Source organism: Marmota marmota, unplaced genomic scaffold (genome assembly GCF_001458135.2).
Source record: "Marmota marmota marmota unplaced genomic scaffold, marMar, whole genome shotgun sequence".
Classification (NCBI taxonomy): Eukaryota; Metazoa; Chordata; class Mammalia; order Rodentia; family Sciuridae; genus Marmota; species Marmota marmota.
In genome coordinates, this window is record NW_026000108.1 from 11,063,352 (window position 1) to 11,081,271 (window position 17,920).

The 17,920-nt window shown below is 44.4% G+C and overlaps 1 protein-coding gene across 4 annotated transcripts in view; it reads right to left on the bottom strand.

Moving 5' to 3' along the window:
* Prom1 (prominin 1) overlaps positions 1-17,920 on the bottom strand; it is a 113,879-nt gene that overhangs the window by 15,906 nt on the left and 80,053 nt on the right. For 2 of the 4 annotated variants that reach the window (XR_007341029.1, XR_007341030.1), the window contains exons 14-23: positions 16,718-16,821; positions 13,931-14,015; positions 12,117-12,263; positions 11,496-11,567; positions 10,443-10,535; positions 8,747-8,800; positions 6,529-6,609; positions 6,331-6,399; positions 5,661-5,753; positions 2,559-2,696 (exon numbers count right to left, since the gene is read on the bottom strand). Coding sequence is in view for 2 of the 4 variants with exons in the window: in XM_048784229.1 (XP_048640186.1) it covers positions 2,581-2,696; positions 5,661-5,753; positions 6,331-6,399; positions 6,529-6,609; positions 8,747-8,800; positions 10,443-10,535; positions 11,496-11,567; positions 12,117-12,263; positions 13,931-14,015; positions 16,718-16,821 (914 nt within the window). In the remaining 2 variants the exon portion in view is untranslated. The remainder of the gene's footprint in view (positions 1-2,558; positions 2,697-5,660; positions 5,754-6,330; positions 6,400-6,528; positions 6,610-8,746; positions 8,801-10,442; positions 10,536-11,495; positions 11,568-12,116; positions 12,264-13,930; positions 14,016-16,717; positions 16,822-17,920) is intronic. The other 2 variants (XM_048784229.1, XM_048784228.1) reach the window with 1 other exon arrangement.

The window sequence follows — 17,920 nt, forward strand, 5'->3', positions numbered from 1 at the left end:
CATGGTTCCCCTTCAGGAGACTTTTCCTGGGAGACTCCTCAGGAACCAATGGCTGAGCTGCTCCTGACTTTGTATTAGCCTGACCTGCAGAAGGACTTTCCTAGAGGGCTAGGCACCTTATCCATGCACTGTCCTCTTTGCTCCCAAACCTGGCTTTTTCTTGAGATGTGGCAGCAATTGAAATCCTTTGGTGTGAGCACTCATGGAACTCACAGCAACAGAAAGGTACAAGGGGCTCAGGTTAGACTGAATGGAGGCCAATGGGTTCTCCCACAGCTTGTGAAGCCTCCTTCCCACCTGTGCAAGCCCAGAGGACAAGTGGCCCTGGCTGGTTAACAAAATAGACACGTTTTTCTTCTGAACAACTCGGGGTTCCACCAGAAACATCAGGGTAACCAGAAGATGAGATTGTCATTACTCTCATGAATCAGAAACACTCTAGCAAGGGCTTCCACTGTCAAATGCTGAATATTTTACCCCTGTGACCTCACAAGACTAAGTGAGCAGGGATCCTATTGTCTCCTTTCACATATAAGGACACTGAGGCTCCAGGAAATGCCACTGAACTCACATAGTGACACAAGACTGTGCAACACGATTTACCCCAACACGGATGCCAGAGCCCTTAAGGAGGGTCTCAGTGGGGCAGAAATTAATCACAACATTCCTAGAGATTCTGAGATGTTGCTTCCTCACCTTCTGATAAATCAACTCCACTAACCTGAAACTTTCTGTTCCTTTCTTTACTGTCCCCAGAAGAGCAGAATGGCCAGGACACCTACCAGGACTCCCCCTGCAGGATGGGCTGTTCTGGATGGAAAACCAGCCCTGCTTCAACAGCTACCACAGAAGGTGCCCCAGGGAAACCTGAGGGGGGCAGTTAGTCTGTGCTTTTTCTCTCCTTGAAACAAAGCCCAACCTGCTGTGGGGCTGCACACAGAATATAGAATACGGAAGCCTCAGAAGAGCCTGGGACTTCCAAGACCAACACACTCTGCTTCTGCCCTTCACAGGAGTGTGAGGGGCTAGGTCCTTCCCAAAGGCAACTCCTTCAAATGTGCATTACACCCAGAATCACTACAGAAGCGTCCTCAGTGGTCTTTAGTACAACTGGGGGGGGAGTCACTGATTGTGAATTTCTGCCTTAACAACCCAGGATGAAACGCCCACCAGCAAGTGGGAAGAGACACTCATTTCTGAACATCTCCTATGGGAAGAGACACTCATTTCTGAACATCTCCTAGGGCTTTTTCTGTTTCCTATCATTATCGTTTTTCCTTTTTGTACAGTAAATGAAATCCAAGAGTTAGCAAGTCTTCCCATGTGCAGGAACATGGGAAAAAACTGGTAAGCAAGGACACTCACACACACCTCTTAAGCCCTCAGTGTTGAGTACTCACGTGGGGTGCAGCTGGGCATCCAGTGGGGGCTCAGGTGTTGTCTCATCTATGGTGAAGGCAGGTTTTGGACAGCAAATGTAGCAAAGGGCTCAGACAGGGCCATGACAGGATGGGTGATGGCACACAGCTGTCTGTTCTCAGCACTCCGGTATGAGACCAGGAATTAGTGAATGTCTATGGCTTTGACACTCACTTCTAAATGGCAAATTGTTCATGGCAATGTTAGTGTGCTGAGAGGTTTCTGGGACCTCAAAGTCTGTGTTACCAACTTGTAAAATAACCCTCTTTCTTTCTTTCTTTTAAAATTTTGATTCACTATTTGCTTGGGGCCTTGCTGAGGTGCTGAGACTGGCTGAACTTGTGATCCTCCTGCCTCTGCCTCCCAAAGATGGGAATGATTTCTGTATGGATTAGTAATTTTTAACATGTAAAATATTCATTCCTTCAATGAGTATTTCTTGTACACCCTCTGTGTTCCAGTCCTCTTTTTCAGAACTGTCAGAATTTATTTTTACCTAGATGTATCTATTATTTTTATGTCATTTAAAGATATTATTAATTTAACTTTAAAGTCCATCATAGGATAATAAATCCTCTCCCATCCCATGTGTGAATATATTTTTTTAAAAAGGCTTACATTTCCATGCATACAGTTTCAACACCATAAAATATAAAAAGTAGAGACAAAATTACTAATTTTCGTGCGACTATTTCAGCTCTACAGCTACACTCTCCACATTTGTCCTCCAATATGGATATTAATAGTGCACATTCCAGAGAGACCCTAACCCTAACCCTACCCTAACCCTAACCCTAACCCTAACCTTCCTCCATATTGGAGGAAGTGAGTGACATGAATATGAAACACATGAGATCACCAGACACAGAGCCAAGGACCGATGTCAGGATAGAAAGGAAAATAGTAATAAAAGTTATCATAAAGTGAAATGCCAAGTCCCCGACCGAGAGCAACTGCAAAGGAGAAATGAGAAGACTGGTTAATGAAGTTGAGATTAATTGAGAGTGAAAAGGCACGATTAGTATTAAAACTTAACAAAACCAGGACAGATTTTTTTTTTTTTAGAAGAGAGTCAGCTGCAGTCATCTGAGCTCAGATGCAGCAGCTCCTTGAAGTCCTGCCCGGACTTTGACCCCCACCTTCAAGGAAGCTCATGCTTACTCTTCATATACATCCTCTGATTCCATGCGGCGGTAGTGCTTGGCCAGCTTCACAGCGATGATTAGAGCCGGTAGTAAAAGAAAAGTAGCTTTCCCTATGCCAAACCAAAACAAATTCTGGGGAGGAAAAAAAAAATCAAAAAGTTAAATTAAAATTTAAGAAAATTAAATACTTGAAGATGGGCAATGTAAAATAACAGCTGCTTATTAGAAAATATGTGTTTTGCAATCTTTTATAAATGAATCTTCATTTTGTTCTTTAAATTTATTTGTGAACGTAACATGAACCAGCCATTGTCTGAAGGGCCACATGCTACAATCCAGTTTGTTTTTCTGAAAACTTTGAGTAGATCCTATATTTATTATATAATTACATTTATTTTCCAGACGACAAACAGAAACAGCCAGCAGTGTAGCCAGGATTTCACTTAGGACACTCCAGGAAAACTCCAAGTCTCGCCCTCCACAGCTCCCTTGGCTGCCCCAGCCGTCCAGCCTGCAGGATGGCCAGCTGTCCGGTCTGAGTCCACACCCCTTCTCGGAGCTAGACTCATGAAACTTTCTCGCTTTGATCTGCATCTGAGCAGTGGAGGCGCAGCAGCCTCACCCCATAACACAACTGTGTCAACAAGACAGAAGCAAAGCTGGCCACACACCAGCATCTCAAGAGAAGTCTTGTGTTTCATGTTAACCACCCTGAAGGTGGGCCACAGGCTGAGTTCAACCATGTTTTACTTAAAAAGAAAAATTAAAGTGTCCTTTAAAAAACAGTTGCCAATATTTATAAGTCAGATCTCACACATAAACCTGAACTTAATGTCTTTTCTTGAAAAATCTGAGATTGCATTTCATATCCTGGACCCTTTTGCCCATGAGACAATAGCCAACAGCAGAAGAGTCATGCTTCTCCCTCAAGAGCAGCATTTGCCCTCCTTTGGGCACAGACCATGTCATCCTTTGAAGAGTGAAACCCCAAGTACCTTAATGTTACCAAACAAAGCAGTAACAGCTATGCACAGTGTGACCCTGTGGTACACACAGGCTGGTACCACTTCTGATCAGCATCCTTCTTGGTTGGCCTTGTAAGCCTGCACATTCCAGGCTCCTATGGAAGTTCAAGTCTGAGCCCTGCCTCGGGACAATGCTGCAGGACCACCAGAGCAGCTTCCCCAGCCACCATGAGGCAGAAGGCAGCTGGGACACCAGCCTCCACCTGCTGTCCCAGCCTGGCCAGGCAGCATTATTGCGCTCCTGGATGAGCTGGCTGTTGTTTTTGGTGGCATCTCCCTGGCCTCTAATTTCCAGGCTTTCCGGTCTTCTGACAGCCACATCCATTCCCTGGAAGCTTCCTAAATCCTTTGAGGAGTGATCAAGATACTAAAGAGACATGGTGGCCAACCTGCATCTATTTTGTTGGTGCAGTGGGGTTCCCAGAGCTCTTCCTCGCTGTACACCACCAGCAGCAAAGACCCAGCCTGTTATCCCCTGAGCAGCCTCTAGACCTCTCCTTTTTCTGCCCCAGTCTTTACAGAGAGGCATCTAGAAGCTGGGTGATTTGCCTGGTTGGTGATGGGAGATGGAGAATGGACCAGGACGAGGTCAATTCAGAATCAATCAGGTGAACCCAGGACTGGCCTAATGAGGACTTCCACAGAAGCTGGCAGCAAGGGCCACCAAACACAGGACAGACGGGGCAAGAAGTTGCCACGGGAGGTAAGCAGCCAAGAAGCCATGGCCTGGGGTGCCAGAGTGGAAGGATCATTCCCCTTGGGGCTATGCAAGTCCAGCTGGCAAATGAACTTGTGAGCAGGGAAGAGGGAGATGGAGAAAGAGAGCAGGGATGCACTGAGTTCTCTGATCAGCATGCCTTAGGAATGCTGTGTGCCAGCAAAGGGTACAGCAGCGCCCTCTGTCGTGCAGTTCAGTGTAGTGTGTGTTGCAGAGGCCAGATCTTGGAGATACACACTGGTGCGTAATTCAACAGCAATTATATTTCTCAGGAAAAGCACAGAATTCTGTGGGAATGTGGAAAAGGGATCCTGTAAGTTTGGAGGATCATAAAATCCTTCCAGAGAAAAGGATACAGTTCAGAAAACTGAACAACAAAGGACTGCTAACAGCTACAGAGGGTGTTCATGTACCAGTAATGGTGTCAAGGGCTTTACATGGAAGGTAGCTGAACCATCAAAACAGCCCCATTCGGGTGATGAAGCTCAGGAAATGTCAATGGTGTTTCAAAGTCAGAGTTCAGAAAGGGTAGAAGTGGCATTTGAATTCAGAGTCCATGTTCTCAACCTCTGCTAACAGATCTGAGAAGTTAGTCCAATGCATAGGAAGGGTGGGGAGAAGAGAGAAAGAGAGAGGGAGACGGTCTGCAGACCGGAAGTTGGGCATGTGCAAAGGCCTAGAGGTGGGGAACTTTGAAGAAGTGAAAAGAATTGAGCATGTCTGGAGCCCAGGGAGAAAGGTGGGAAGCAGCACATAATGCGACCTGGGTGGGCAGGACGCCATCGTGCTAGGCTGGCGTGTTCTCTGAAGGGTGCTGGCCTTCATCATGGTAGCAAGGGGAAACCACCACGGCACTCTGAGCAGAAGAAGCAAGAGAATCTGCCCACAGACAGGGTCAGTGCAAGCTGAGGGTGAACAGAGGCGAGCAACAAATTTGATAAACCGAATCTGCCGTCCCAGGTGTCACATGTTAAAGCAATTTTAAAACAAAAATGAAGCCTGGATTTTAGCACTGGGCTTGTGCAGAAAGTCACATGAAGAATCTCCTGATATTAGCTATCAGCACAGCAAGGAGTCTTCCTTTCTGATTGTTCCCACCAAGAGGAGTCTCCCAACTTCCAAGTGTGATTTTAGTAAGGAACGAGTAGCTGTAAACAGGACTGTCACTGTTTTGGTCTACTGGGTATCATAACACACTGATCTAAATTTTAGGGTTTAGGATTTGGGTTCTAAACCAAAATAAACCCCAACAGAAAACTAATATAAACAAATATTATAGTGTATTTCCATCTGGGGGGAAACAATCAAGATGATGGGTTTAACACGTCTGCTTTTGGAAGATGGAGTTCTCACCAGAGGGTCCACAATGAAGCCACACAGAATCACTTTAAAAGCAGAATCCATGGCGGTGGCCACAGGCTTGCAGGGCACCATCTTCTCAGTGACCTATGGAGGTGAGGGACATGGAAAAACTGAGTGAGCAGATCACCAAACCCCACAACGATTAGACCCTTGTGGCCCGTCTCACATAAGGACCTCCATTCCTCGGAGTTTCGGAGCTGACTGGGGGTTTGTGCGGATGAGTCCCACAGGTGTGAATCCAAGTACTTCAAAGCAAGAACCTTGTTCTCTCTGAGCCTCGGTTTCCAGTTTCCTCAAATGTTATGTGAACTAGAGGACCCACCCTTCAGGGTTGCTGAGAGAACTAAAAGCACACATATCCAGCAGTGGTTTAGACTGAATTTTTAGTCTGATCCCTTTGTTATATGACAAAGGAGGTGAGAAGCAAATGGAGGAACCCATGTCACAATGGTGTGCCAAGGGACAAGAGGGGATTTGGGAGGGGGAAGGGGCTCCCACCTGGTGGGCTGGTCTCAGAGGTCTTGGTCTCCACACTTCAAAGCCCTTCTACTTGGTGTCAGTCAAATCACCAGGAATTCAACCTCACTTCCTCCATATTTTACCCTAGACAATGACTGTCTTAGGACACCCCATTTATGTTCATAGAAGGTCAACTACTTACAGCCAGCTCCACCCACTCTAGGTAGTGTTCAAAATATCGTAAGATTTTTTTCGCAAATTTCTTCGTTTCCTAGAAAGAAACCGAAGATCAGTAATGCCACTAAAATGATGACAGCATACTCAAACACCACAGAGACTTAATTATGGAAACCTCACAGGCCCATTTATTGATTGGCTTATTTTAAGAAAGAAAACTCACTTCCACAATAACGGAGGAAATATCGTTTGTTATGAAGATCTGAACAGAATCCAAAGATTGCAGAATCTTGGTCACTTTCTCCTGGAAAACAGAATAGTAATTAGAAGGGGATCAAGTGATAAGAGGAATTAAACAGACAATATGAAAATCAATTTGAGTGCAGCTGTCCCTGGGAACACTGATTTCAAGAGCCCCTGGGATAGCAAGTTTAAAGATCTTCAAGTCCTCACATAAAATGGCAGGTGACCGACACATCCCACACCCTCCCATATACTTTAAGTCATCTCCAAATTACTTATAACGCCTGACACGATGTAAATACTATGCAAATAATCGTCACTGTATTTTTTAGGGGACAATGAGAAGAAAAACAGTCTGTATACGTCTAGTACAGACTTAGTTATTTCCCCCAAATATTTTCCGTTCTGTGGCTGGCTGGACCTGCAGATTCAGACCCCAGGGATCCGGACAGTCAGTAGTACTGGTGCCCCAGTCCAATGCCACCATGACCTGGCCCAGTCACCTGAGGTAGGGGAAGGAGAAGAGCCAAGATCAAGCATTTGGGGGTCAGCACTGGAGTGGAGCCTTCATAGGACTTCCTTCTAGGAGAACTCACAGCAAAGTGGGCAGGAGGGTGCTGCTGGCCACTGTTCCCGGAGTAGGTGGCTGACGACCTCAAGACCACCAAGCTGAGAACATACTAAGGTGTAGGAATTTGCCTGCACTGTCATTCCAAGATAGCACTGTGGCCAACCTGCATGAGACCTTGGTGCAAAATCTGAAAAAGGGTTCCTTTGCCCAAAGTGCTGAGCAACACAGCCTGACAAGTGGGTCACAACTGAGTCCTGGCCCTAGTGCTCCCTGGGCTGGGCCCCATGAATGCAACCCCAAACTGCATGCACTGCTGCTCCGAAGGGAGCAAAGGGCCTGTAGCCAGCAGGGTGTCTCTTGGGGTCCCTTGGCAAGGGATAAAGCATGATGAAATGGCCCCAGTAATTGGAGGTGTAGGGAGGGTCCTAGTGCAGAGTAAACCTGAATGTCTTCAGAGAAAGTGAGTCCTGGTATTGGTGAAGGAAGGAACACCGAGATTTTCACTGTGGGGCTCATAGCCAAAGCCTTTTGTGGGCAGCCTACCTACTCAACAAGGAAATATTTTCTTCCTTATTGAGTTGCTTGTTGGCATTTTGTATACAAGATGAATATAGCACAGCATAGAGCTGAGTTTCTGTTGTGGGTGTGTTTGTGGCTAGGGTACCCTTGCAGTAGAGCGCAGCAACTGTTCCAGACGACTGACACCTTCTCAGGCATGACTTCTCAGGGCTTAGAGCACATAGTTGGCCTTCCAAATTCACAGATTTTGCATTTGGGGATTCAACTAATCTTTTTGAGAAAAAAGTATATGGAACACATATGAGATTGTTTTCTTGTTATTATCCCCTAAACATTACAGTATAATAACTATTCATATAGCATTTGCATTGCATTGAGTAGTCTTAGTAATCTACAGAGAATTTAAAGTATATGAGAAGATGTGCAGAGGTTATATACAAATACTGTGTATGCCATTTTATGCAAGGGACTTCACCACTCATGGGTTCTGATGTCCATGGAGGGTTCTGGAACCAACCCCTCCCCCAGTGAGGGACAACTGTACTTCTCTGCTCTGACCATGATGATCATGGGTGTGGCCATGTGACTTGCTTTGGCCAGGGGAACATGACAAAGCAGAATGTGCTAGTTCTAACCAGTATCTTAAAACACAACTGGGTTCCTGTCACCCCAAACTCATGTACCCACTAAGAGCATGTGAGGTGGCCATGACAGGGGCTGCTCCTTCAGGCTGCCTATCTAAGGGGGGAGATAAGTTGAGCAGCCTGTGAGCAGCCCAGCAGTGAGATGGATGCAGTTAGAGGGCACTGAGCCTTGACACTGGTTTGCTAGGCATCGATAGCTCTGTGAGATTGCCCCATGTTACCTTCTAAGTTTCTACGCATCAAAATAGATTTCAGTTCTATAGACAACCTGCTAGGAGAGGTCAGCATTTATGGAAGCACAAGTAGAAGGGAAATGGTAGGAAAACCCAATTGGGTATTTAGATGGGTACATACCTGAGACTTTCTTTAAAATTTAAAGTACTTGTAAAAATCAATGTCTCTGAAATTCTATGCATGGTATTTAATAACAAACCCTGTGACAGAAAAACAAAATGCATCCTTGCCTTTAGTCCCCCACTTGTGTGTTGAAGTATCTTGATATTTTTTTGTGCATCATCCTGGTGAAAAAACAGAAAATATTGTCAAAACTATTAAACAAGGGAGCAAGAACACATGGCATGTGTCTCCTCGCTCCCCATAATAGCCATCAATCTGATCTTACACTGCAAAGGTCTCATTCTAGAAAAACCAACAAGTAACGATGTGCACCTGGTGTAAGAAATCAGGATACTTGTTCAAAAGCTTGGAAAGGGTGCAGATCACATGCAAGGTGCCCAAGAAATGCCTTTGAACTGATTTGATCAAAGTGGAAGGCATTTAAAACACAGCCTGCCCTACAGTGTGGCACCCCTGGATGATTTTGGTTTGGGGTGGTAAACTTATGAAGGGCTGGAGAGTGAATGAATATTTTGGGCTTTAGGCAATGGCCTGTTCCAACAACTCCACTTTACTTCACCTTTATAGCCAAGAGGAGCCACAGACAGTTTGGAAATAACTGGGCACCACCGTGTTGCAATAACTTTGTTTACAAAAGCTGGCAGGATTTGGCCTTCAGACTGCAGTTGGCTGACCCCCTTGTCTTTCTGTGGACAAGGTGCCCTAACTCTGAAAAGGCCAAGGGGTCCTGTCTGCTTGAAGACAAGCTGCAAAAGCAGTTTCTAATGTTAACAGATTTGTTCTGATCTGAACACAGATAGCAGAACAGAGTGATGAGCATGGCACACAGGAAAGTGAGCTCCTCCGCAGGAAGACGCTGCGCATCCTCCATGGAACTAGGAAGTCAGAAGGCAGAAAAGAAGAGAGAGACCGAGACGGAGAAAAAGCTCCATCAGGAAGGTTCAGATGTCAGAGCAGATAGACCTAATCCCCGTCTCCAGACTTGAGCAACCGACCTAGTAACCCAGTTTCCACACAATTCCCGCCTTGACAGCTGCGAGTATGACCCATATGCAAGTCTAGTAACAACTCTTTGATTCCTGAGTCCTCTGAGGTCAGAGGTCTGACATCTCCATGAACCAGAGAGTAGCAATGCAGGAATCTTTCCCACCCTTGTTATATCTCATTTTTTTTTAATATTCTGTTTTTAGATGCGGAAACTGAGATACTATAGTTTTTGGAGATGCAGAAGCAGGCCCTGAAGCCAGATCTTCCTGGTTCCAAAGTCCTTGTTCTCCCTCTGCTACAAGCCTGCCTTGATAGTCTCAAGCAATGAGACAGGTCAAGAGGGATGGGAAAGAGAAGAAAGGCAGCAATGGCCATCAAGACAGTAACAGAGCAGACAGGACGCGGGAAGAAAAGCACTTACCCTCACTTTCACATATTTCTAGGCAGAGTTTGGAGAGAAAGAATTAGAGAATATATGAGATTAAGTCCAGAGCAAAATGATCAGCACCTGATGTGCTAGACACCTGGCTTTGGAGGGTGTGTTAACAGCAATGGAGACCACAGCAAGGAGCGGGGGCCAGGCACAGACCAAAGCTAACTGCTCACACTCCACTGGGAAAATGAGAAGAAAATAAGATTTAGGGGTGGTGTAATTTAAGTTTTGTGCTCTTCAAAGCCCAGCTCAATTGGTGAGGCTGAGACCAGTTGGATGAGACCTCCATGAGATGTGCATGTGGCCTCAGACTAGGTCTAAGTCAAGGAGGTGCAATCCATTTTGCTGAGGTCACCATTATATCATAGGTAGCTGATGGTTACCTGTGTCTTCTCCATGGGAAGGACTTGATCCTGGTGAATTTTTCTAATAGTTTGCGCTTCTGACTTCATGGACTGCTTTAATTGTCCGGGGGGCTACAAAGAGAAAATAAGTCAAGATCCACAGGATCCTTCCAGACTCTGGCAGCTGTAACATAAGCACATGGCTCTCCTTAGGCAATGGCGGCCACGGGTGGGCACAAGGGCTGGCGGAAAGGGGCAGCACAAAATATTCTGTTTCGGATCAGAACCATGGACTCGGCAATACCTGCACTCATGAGCCCTCTCCGAGTGCCAGAGACTGGGTTCCCTCACCACTGCCCTCAGGAGGCGGAGCCACCATTGGTTTCTCTGTTTTACAGATGAGAAAACCAAAGTTCAACCGAGAGCTTTATATTTAACCCACACTTAAAATGGGTTTTGGCATGCCAACTATAAGAATCCCATAAGTACTATTGCCCTCATTTGCTAGATGGGGAAACTGAGGCACAGAGGGTTGAAATACCTTGCTCAAGCTCCCACCATTGGAAAGAAACTGAGTCAGGGTTTAAACCTGGGTTTTCTTCCAAAGCCCACGTTCTCATCACCATGGTCTGATGCTACAAGGGGCCAGTGAAGGCCATGCAGTCACCGACCAGCGGAGGTGATGACGAAGCAGAGTCTGTGGGCCCACTGGGGCCTCTGCCCTCCTCAGCCACTTCTTGCTGATGAGGCAGCAAAGCAACCCATGGGACTTCTCCGTCCTCTCTCTGTTCCCTACGCTGCAAGGAAAGTGACGTGTGTGTGCTTGCACATACAGAAGCACATGTGCTCACACTTGGGGGTCTGAGGGTGAAGGAATCGGTGGGGATGGAGGTGGGCCCTGGAAACTTCCAGCGACATCGGGGCCAAACAGCAATGACCACTGAGGGCAACTTTCCACATGCACAGGAGGGGCGGTCAGCAAGGCTGGACTCACTCACAGTGAAAGGGACCTCTGCGGCAGCTTCCCTCTTGGTGGCACTGACATTAGACACCTACACTGCTACAGCACTTAACCCAACTATGTGAACTCACCAAACGGTCTGCTTTTGTATCCAGATCATATGAAAATGATAAAAGATTCACTTTTCCAGGAGAGGTTTTACTCTACAAAAGAAATCAAAAATTTGTGTTATGGGATTTTTAATCCTTAACAACATCTAATAGATTGAAGAAACTCCTCCATAGGTGACATTTGCATTTTAATTTATACCCATTATTTTTATTTAACCATAGAAAAGAATAAAATGCCAACACATGCTAAGACATGGGTGAAAACATGCTATGTGAACCTCAAAATCAAGCTACACACCAAAGGCCACTTCTTGTATGATTCATTTACATGAAGTATCCAAATAAGTCAATCCATAGAAATGGAGCACACATCGATGGCTGCCAAGTTGAGGGGAACGGAGGAAGACTGTTAATGGGCATAGCTTTTCTTTTGGGGTGATAAAAATGTTTTAGAATTAGGTAGAATAAAATGGTGTGACAGTGTGAATATACTAAATGTCACTAAGCCGCACAATTTAAAATTGCAATTTATATTCTGAATCTCTTCTCATTTAAAAAAAAAAAACAACGCTAAAAAACGAAGTACACACATTTGGTGCCCTACTTTCTCCCCCAGATCACACAGGCATAAGTGGGTGATACCTGAGCCAAGAGGGTGTCATAATCTATATTGTCTATCCCACTATTAGAGAATTCCTTGAGGTTGTTTTTTCCTTCCTCATTCAGAAGAACAATGCCACCAAGTTTTATATCCAGACGTTCAAGTCGATTGTTTATGCTGTCAGTATGCTGATGAAACAAGACGTGGAAACCAAGCCATTACTCTCCAAGCATGTCAAGTACTTAATGCTTTAAAAGGGCAATAAAACTATGCAAGAATATACATACATACATATACACACTTACATATGTCTGTTTACACATACAGACACGGTATATATTCATACATGGGTGTGTATTTATATCTATTATTTGACTGGGATTTCTTCCTCCCCTGCCTCCATGGCTTCTTATATCCTGTGGTAAGCACTTTTCAAGTACAAAGTAAAATAAGATCTCATCTCCCTGTCAAAAAGACCTCAAAAGGAAGAGGCTGTGTCATAAGAGGGGCACAAGAATTCCATTAGGGCACCAAGGAGAGAGGAGTTCAAGAAAAGAGGCTGGGAGCACAGAGAGTAGAGAGGAGGTGGCTTTGGAGCACCCAGGCTTGACAAACAGAGATGCTGACAGGGACAGGTGGGCAGGCATTCTAGGGAAGAGACCGCCTTGCTCTAGAGCTGGGCAAGAGAAAGACATGGGAGACGTCTTCTGGGAAACAGTGTTTAGTTACTTGGGCAAAGGTCATGGGAATGCGGTGGTTGACCTGGGGTTGACTTAGTAGCCAATCAGTAGTTTCAGAAGTCAGGGAGTGCCTCAGTGTCCCAGTGACACTCTCAACTGCTACCCAGCACAGCACAAGGAAAATGGACCATGGCATGATGGGCAAAGGGGAAGAGGACACCTAATTAGGATTTGGTGACAAAATCACATTTTATTTATGGACAATAAGCAATATTTAGGGAAGAGAATCAAAACAAAATTCATATGCAGGTTTTGAATTAAAGCTCTTTACATTTGAAAACTGTCAGGTCATCATGACCCCATTGGTCTCTCTACTGGCCTGCCAGAGCTGCAGGACTTGGTGAATGCCTCTTCCTTAATTCTGCCTGGAATCTGCTCTCGTGCTGGAAGCCCAAAAGTAAGAGGACGACATTCTTTCCTGCACAACCAAGAAGGCCAGAGGAGGCGTCCAGGCACAGGGGAGTGGAAGGGTCTGGCCAACAGCACTCCAGACTGGGGCAGTGGGACTCTATTCCTCTTTCTTCTGACCAGCATGCTCTGGAATGGCGTTTTCTTTGAGTCTTAATTGTCAAGACTAGGGCATGGGCTAAAGCAAAATAGGAGGGAAAGTCATTCTATCTGGCTTGCTTCCATCCTTCCTTCTTGCCATGGTTCAGCAGAGACGACCCTGCAGTCCTGGGGCCACAGTGTGATCATAAGGAATAAGGATGGTGAGGACTGTTCCTCCCAATCCTAGGACCTGTCAGACAAGGGGTGATGGTCTTGGAGAACCAGCCTCCCTGGGAAGCAAGTGGGGGTTGCTTTCATAGGAATATCTACGTTGAGTGAAGTGGAATCTCTCCCTGGGACATGTCCTAAGTGAGGCCTCTTGGGAGGCTCTTGCATAAAAAAATCAAAGACCTCACACTGCAAGAAAGACAACTGGTTGGGGGTGAGAAAATGTTTTGAACTTGATAAAGGTGAAGATTGCCTAACACCGAACATATTAAATGTCCCTTTAAAGTGGCTTGTTTTATCTTTTGCAGATTTCACAGCAATTTTAACAAAAAGAAGGAAAAACAATTGGATTTAGTAAAACAATGTGTCAGGTCCAGAACTGGTTTCTAAGGACTCACCTTGTGAATGTTGAGACTCTCGCTGATATTGAAGCGGTTCTCGAGTTGAAGTGTGGAATAAATTCCTCTGTTGTTTTTGCAATCGCTGTGGGAGCAAACATAGAAATCACGACCCAGAAAAGCAGCATGGTGACCTCAGTCCATATCTGAGAGTGAGGAGGGAAGTTAACTGTTTCTTGCTGTGCAATCTGTGACTAAGTGGGTTCAGGTTATCACCCATAGCCACGTGAATGGCTGGCACCTGCCACTCCTGACTTATTTTCTTTTGTTAACAGTCCAAATTTTGGAACAGATACAATAGCACTGATGAATGTGTCCTTGCACCTGTCTCCTTTACACTGTTGTCTGTACTGCTGTGGACAAATTTACAAATTGGGAAGAAATAAATTCTCATGAAAAAAATACAAAAATAATACTCACTAGAAAGAGGTGCATTGTAAAGTGCATCATGGGCTTTATTAAAAGATTCTATCAAGTCCCTGTCAAGAATATTTCCCCTTCCTATTTCCAGGTCTGGGCTATATTGATTGACTAAACATATGCTTTGACATCTATTCTAATGGTGAGAACCCACAGACATCCAGACTTTTGGTGCTGTTTGCCCATAAAATTAATCTGGTCACCTGGGTGAAATGTCCTCAGCTCTCCATGCTTCAATCCCATCTCTAAAATGGGGAAGTGCTTATCTAACTGAGCTAAGGATAGGGCTGGTAGGATTCATATTCCTGCCACACAGAGAGTCACATAATAGGGAAGTGTCTTCCTTGCCACAAGAGCCAATGCCTTCTGCCCCTGCAGGATGCCATGAGCAGCAATTTGCCCACATTCCTAGGAAGTGTGATACCTGCTCCAACAACCAGGTGGTGCTGTTGGAACCCAGAGCTCCATGCACCAACAAAGGTAATATTGCAGAGTTCTGCAAGAGCCGGTCACAAATTGCTGCATGCCAGCTAAGATGCTAGGCCTTGCCTCCCAGCCTGGGGATGGTGAGCAGGCTGAATTGTGCACAGAGGCTCCAATGGGTTGATAATGTCTGCTTAGAGTTTGCTATTGAGAAAGACCCTGAGACTCCCTGGGTTAAGCTGAAGAGTATAAACTGATTAACAATCTGAGTACAGGTTGAGAGGGGTGAATGCATGCACCACTTGTTTGTGACCTCAGCTGGTGGCACTGTGGAGCTGCTGACATTAAGGCGGGAAGTGATCTGTTTGGTTGGGTCACATCACATTCCCAGACACTTGCAGGATGAAATGGGAAGCTGCAAGCAAGAAGAGGAGACGGATTTAAGGAAGATTTAGAAGGTCAATTCAACTCACTCGGCTATGATCTCACTGCCAAGGAGAGGGTGTCCCCCTCTTTGGAGGTGCAAAGAGGCAAATGACAAAAAGGTTGAAAAAAACAAAAAGGGCTGGGCGCAGTGGCACATGACTGTCATCTCAGCAGTTCAGGAGGCTGAGGCAGGAGAACCACAAATTCAAAGCCAGCCTCAGGACTGGGGTTGTGGCTCAGAGGTAGAGCACCTGTCTAGCACACATGAGGCACTGGGTTCGATCCCTGGCACCACGTAAAAAAATAAAATAAAATAAAGGTATTGTGTCCATCCACAACTAAAAAAAATTAATAATAATAAAAAAAAACCAGCCAGCCTCAGCAACTTGTTGAGACCCAAAGCAACTTAGTGAGACCTTGTCTCAAAATTAGTAAATAAATAAAAAAGGGCTAGGGATGTGGCTCTGTGGTTAAGCACCCCTGGGTTGAGTCTCTGGTACCCCTCCCCCCAAAAAAAGTTTTCCATTATGCAGGAGAACAATTTGTGGCACGTCACCACAGCAGCAAGTAAAACCCTAAAGATTCCAGAAGGTTTTAAAGGTTTAGAGAAGTCTGTGTATCAGACAGGAGCTTAAATGTGCTGATGAACAATCATAAGTAAGAACAGGTATTTTGCCATGATTTGTTCTGTTTATGTGGTGCTGGGGATTAAACCCAAGGTCTCGCATGCTAGGTAAGGGCTCTCCCACTGAGCCACACCCACGCCTGTTGTCATGTCTTTATAAAGTGTCAGGTACTGTTCTAATTTCATGTATTTCACTGGACCCCAAAAGACCCAAGGTGAGATTTCTGTTGTCATGATCCCTACTGAATGGAGAGGAAGTAGAATTGCTCAAGGTCACAGGGCCCCCAGCTGCAGAGAAAGGATGGGAGCCTAGGTGGCCTCACTGCAGGACCAGCCCTGTACCTGCATTGTTGTTGTTGTTGTTGTTGTTGTTGTTATTATTATTTTGGTACCAGGGATCGAACTCAGGGGCCCTTGACCACTGAGCCACACCCCCAGTCATTTTTTCTATTTTTTTTTAGAGACAGAGTAGTCTCACTGAGTTGCTTAGTGCCTTACTTTTTGCTGAGGCTGGCTTTGAACTCATGATCCTCCTGCCTCAGCCTCTCAACCGCACCCAGTCTTGCATTGTTATTATCACAGCTGTGATTTGGACACATTCACTGATTCTCACAGGTTCCTGTTAATGCAACATAGGGTCACCTTCTCCAGGGAACCCCAAAGATACCTGGAGATAAGGGCCTTAGGCATCATCATCTCCAGGTTTCAAAGGCTTTCAGGGAAGAATTCTCTTTGGGGCCTCATTTCTACAATCTCTTTGCTAAGTCTAGAGGACAGCTTAGCTCTGAAACTGAAAAGCCTTATGAGTAAGGTAAAAAAAAACAGATTGAAAGCAAAATTCTTATCTGAAAAAAAAATTTAAATAGCAAAACATACAATGCAATTATTGGTACCTGTAAATTTGTTCAAAAGTGAGCTCAATATCTGGTTTTTGAAGAACCATGCCAGAGATGTAGTATTTCCATTCCTTGTTTAGTAAGTAGGGGGTGTCCAAAATCTAGAAAAAGTGTTAAATTTTTTTATATTAACATGCATACAAATATCAAAATGAATATTCTCTAAATTATTTTTAAGATTTTTTTATATCACAATATTTCTCTTTAATCTCCAGCCTGAAACTAGAAAATAATAGTGTAACTGGAATAAATCAATTGACCACAGCCTTGATAAAAATTATGAAAACTACTTTTTTTGAGAACTCAAATTTATTTAGTAAACACATTAGAAATGAGAGTAAAATAGACCATTTGATTGAAACTAGCCAATATAAAGTCATAAAGCGGGGACACAGCTTCTTCACGACTTCCCTCTGGACACAGTAAATGAAGACTCACATGCCTTCTGACTCTGGACCACATATATTTATGTGCATGGCCAGGTATTTGCCTGGTAAGAGCAGGGTAAGAGGATCCCTTACCTGAAATGTTTGGGACCAGAAATTGTTTCAGTTTCAGATTGTTTTTTGACTTTGGAATATCTGTGTGTACAAAATGGGGATGGAACACAAGTCTAAACACAGAATTTACTTGTTTTACATACTCCTTGTACACAGAGTCTGAGAATAATTTTTACAATAGGTTCAATGACTTTGTACATGAAAAGTTTCATGGTGTAAAATTTTCCCCTTGTCAAATTTTGGATTTTGGAGTTTTAGATTGGGGATGCTCAATCTGAATAAATGATTTTAAAATATCCTCTAATTTTAAAGAATTACGCTAAAGGATTCAACACTGCACAGGAGATAATAAATCCTGGTTTGATGTCTTGTTATTTTTTATTAAGAAGCCAAATGGAGATAATGTGATCATCAATCAACTCAATTTAACTTCTCTTGACTAACTGAACTGCCAAAACACCAATGACAAGTGGCTGCCTTTGTAGTCATTTACTGATTTCATCTCACCTGATTTGAGATGAAAAATAGACATACAATTGAAGAAGGAAATAAAATTGTATTTTAAAAATCAGAATTGGCCCATACTTAAAAAAAAAAAAATCAGTCTGGAGAAAAACACTGGGAAGTCTAAGTTAGAAGCCAGACAAAGGTATATACAAAACCTTATTAGTAAAAAAAAAAAAAAAAAAAAAACAATAAA